This window comes from Penaeus monodon, chromosome 28 (genome assembly GCF_015228065.2).
Source record: "Penaeus monodon isolate SGIC_2016 chromosome 28, NSTDA_Pmon_1, whole genome shotgun sequence".
Taxonomy (NCBI): Eukaryota; Metazoa; Arthropoda; class Malacostraca; order Decapoda; family Penaeidae; genus Penaeus; species Penaeus monodon.
This window is the reverse complement of record NC_051413.1, coordinates 28,629,922-28,631,486: the sequence shown is the minus strand read 5'-3', so window position 1 is coordinate 28,631,486 and position 1,565 is coordinate 28,629,922. Positions and strand designations below refer to the sequence as shown.

General features: G+C 52.7%; 1 protein-coding gene across 1 annotated transcript; it reads right to left on the bottom strand.

Moving 5' to 3' along the window:
• Positions 1 to 11: 11 nt before the first annotated feature.
• On the bottom strand, positions 12 to 689 carry LOC119591159 (putative protein TPRXL). The gene has a single exon (XM_037939869.1). The coding sequence runs from the start codon at positions 687 to 689 to the stop codon at positions 12 to 14; it is 678 nt and encodes a 225-aa protein (XP_037795797.1).
• Between the last annotated feature and the right edge of the window lie 876 nt (positions 690 to 1,565).

The following is a 1,565-nucleotide window of genomic DNA, read 5'->3' as shown; positions in this document are numbered from 1 at the left end:
TTCCTGCCCATTTACTCCCTCATCGGGGGCCTTTGCAGAGGAAGTTCGCGCTGCTGAGCCTGGCTTCGCTGGTCGTCCTGGGCGCTGCGGGAGGCGGCGCAGGAGGGGGGCATGGAGGCGGGGGAGGGGGTGGCTACGGAGGCTCTGGAGGCGCAGGAGGGACGTCGAGTCACAGCTTCAGCCTTGGAGGAGGAGGAGGAGGTGGTGGTGGAGGCGGCTATGGAGGTGGAGGATTTGGAGGAGGAGGCGGCGGCGGAGGCCACGGCGGAGGCGCAGGAGGGACGTCGAGTCACAGCTTCAGCCTCGGAGCCCCCGGCGTAGGAGGAGGACACGGAGGCGGAGGAGGTGGCGGAGGCGGGGGGTATGGAACAGGAGGTGGAGGGGGCGGTTTCGGAGGCGGTGGCGACTCCTCGAGTAGCAGTTTCAGCCTTGGAGGAGGAGGTGGCGGCGGATATGGAGGCGGCGGCGCCGTGCACGGAGGAGGAGGAGGAGGGGGATATGGAGGAGGAGCTGGAGGCGGCGCTTTCGGAGGTTCTGGCGGAGTCTCGAGTAGCAGCTTCAGCCTTGGAGGAGGAGGCGGCGGCGGATATGGAGGCGGCGGCGCCGTGCACGGAGGAGGAGGAGGTGGACACGGAGGCGCAGGCGGCTCCTCGAGTAGCAGCTTCAGCCTCGGAGGAGGAGGCGGCCATGGAGGCGGAGGCGGCGGTGGATATGGAGGGGGAGCTGGAGGCGGCGCTTTCGGAGGTTCAGGCGGCTCCTCGAGTAGTAGCTTCAGCCTCGGAGGAGGAGGCGGCCATGGAGGCGGCGGCGGAGGCGGTCACGGAGGCTACGGGAAGTGAAGCCAAGGAAGAAAATGATATCATGTTCACACAAAAACGACAATAAATTGTAAATACGCATCTTTGTCTTTTGACATTTTACCTTTGGTCCCCTAAGAATTTGCTGTCGATTATAAACTGGTCACTTCTAATTCCTGTTTAGAAAAAAAAAAAAAATCTCTAGTAATGGGTGCATATGCAATAAACTTCTAGGTCGAAAGTTAGATTTTAGGAGAAAGAAGATTCTTACGCTGCCTAAAGGTAGAAAAACCCATAATGCACAAACTACTTTGTGGATTGTAGGTTTTCGACCATAGTATCAACACCATTTACTCTGCCTAAAGTAAATCGGGATCCCTAGTCATCTTGGTTTGTATAGAGGCCGTGTAATTTTCCAGTAAGGATTGAAGTTAATAAGGAAGGGAACCTCCTACACATACTTATCCTTCGTACTTGAGATTGCTATGAAAATACTTCTTTAAAAAATAGAGGAAATCTTGTAGTAACATGTAACAAGTTAGACCTGTTTAACAAAACGAAAGAAAGGGTTACCAAAAACTAAAATATCCTAGTATGCCAGGAAGTTTATCCACTGGGGGTAACGATCTCCTTCTGTCAAATAAAAGTCTTTTCGAACAAAGACCTTACAAGTAAGTTTGTAAAATAAAACCGATTATTCAATATTTCACAAATATGAGACATTTCCAACAAAAATAATCTGACATTGGGAAAGTCGGTAAATTTTAA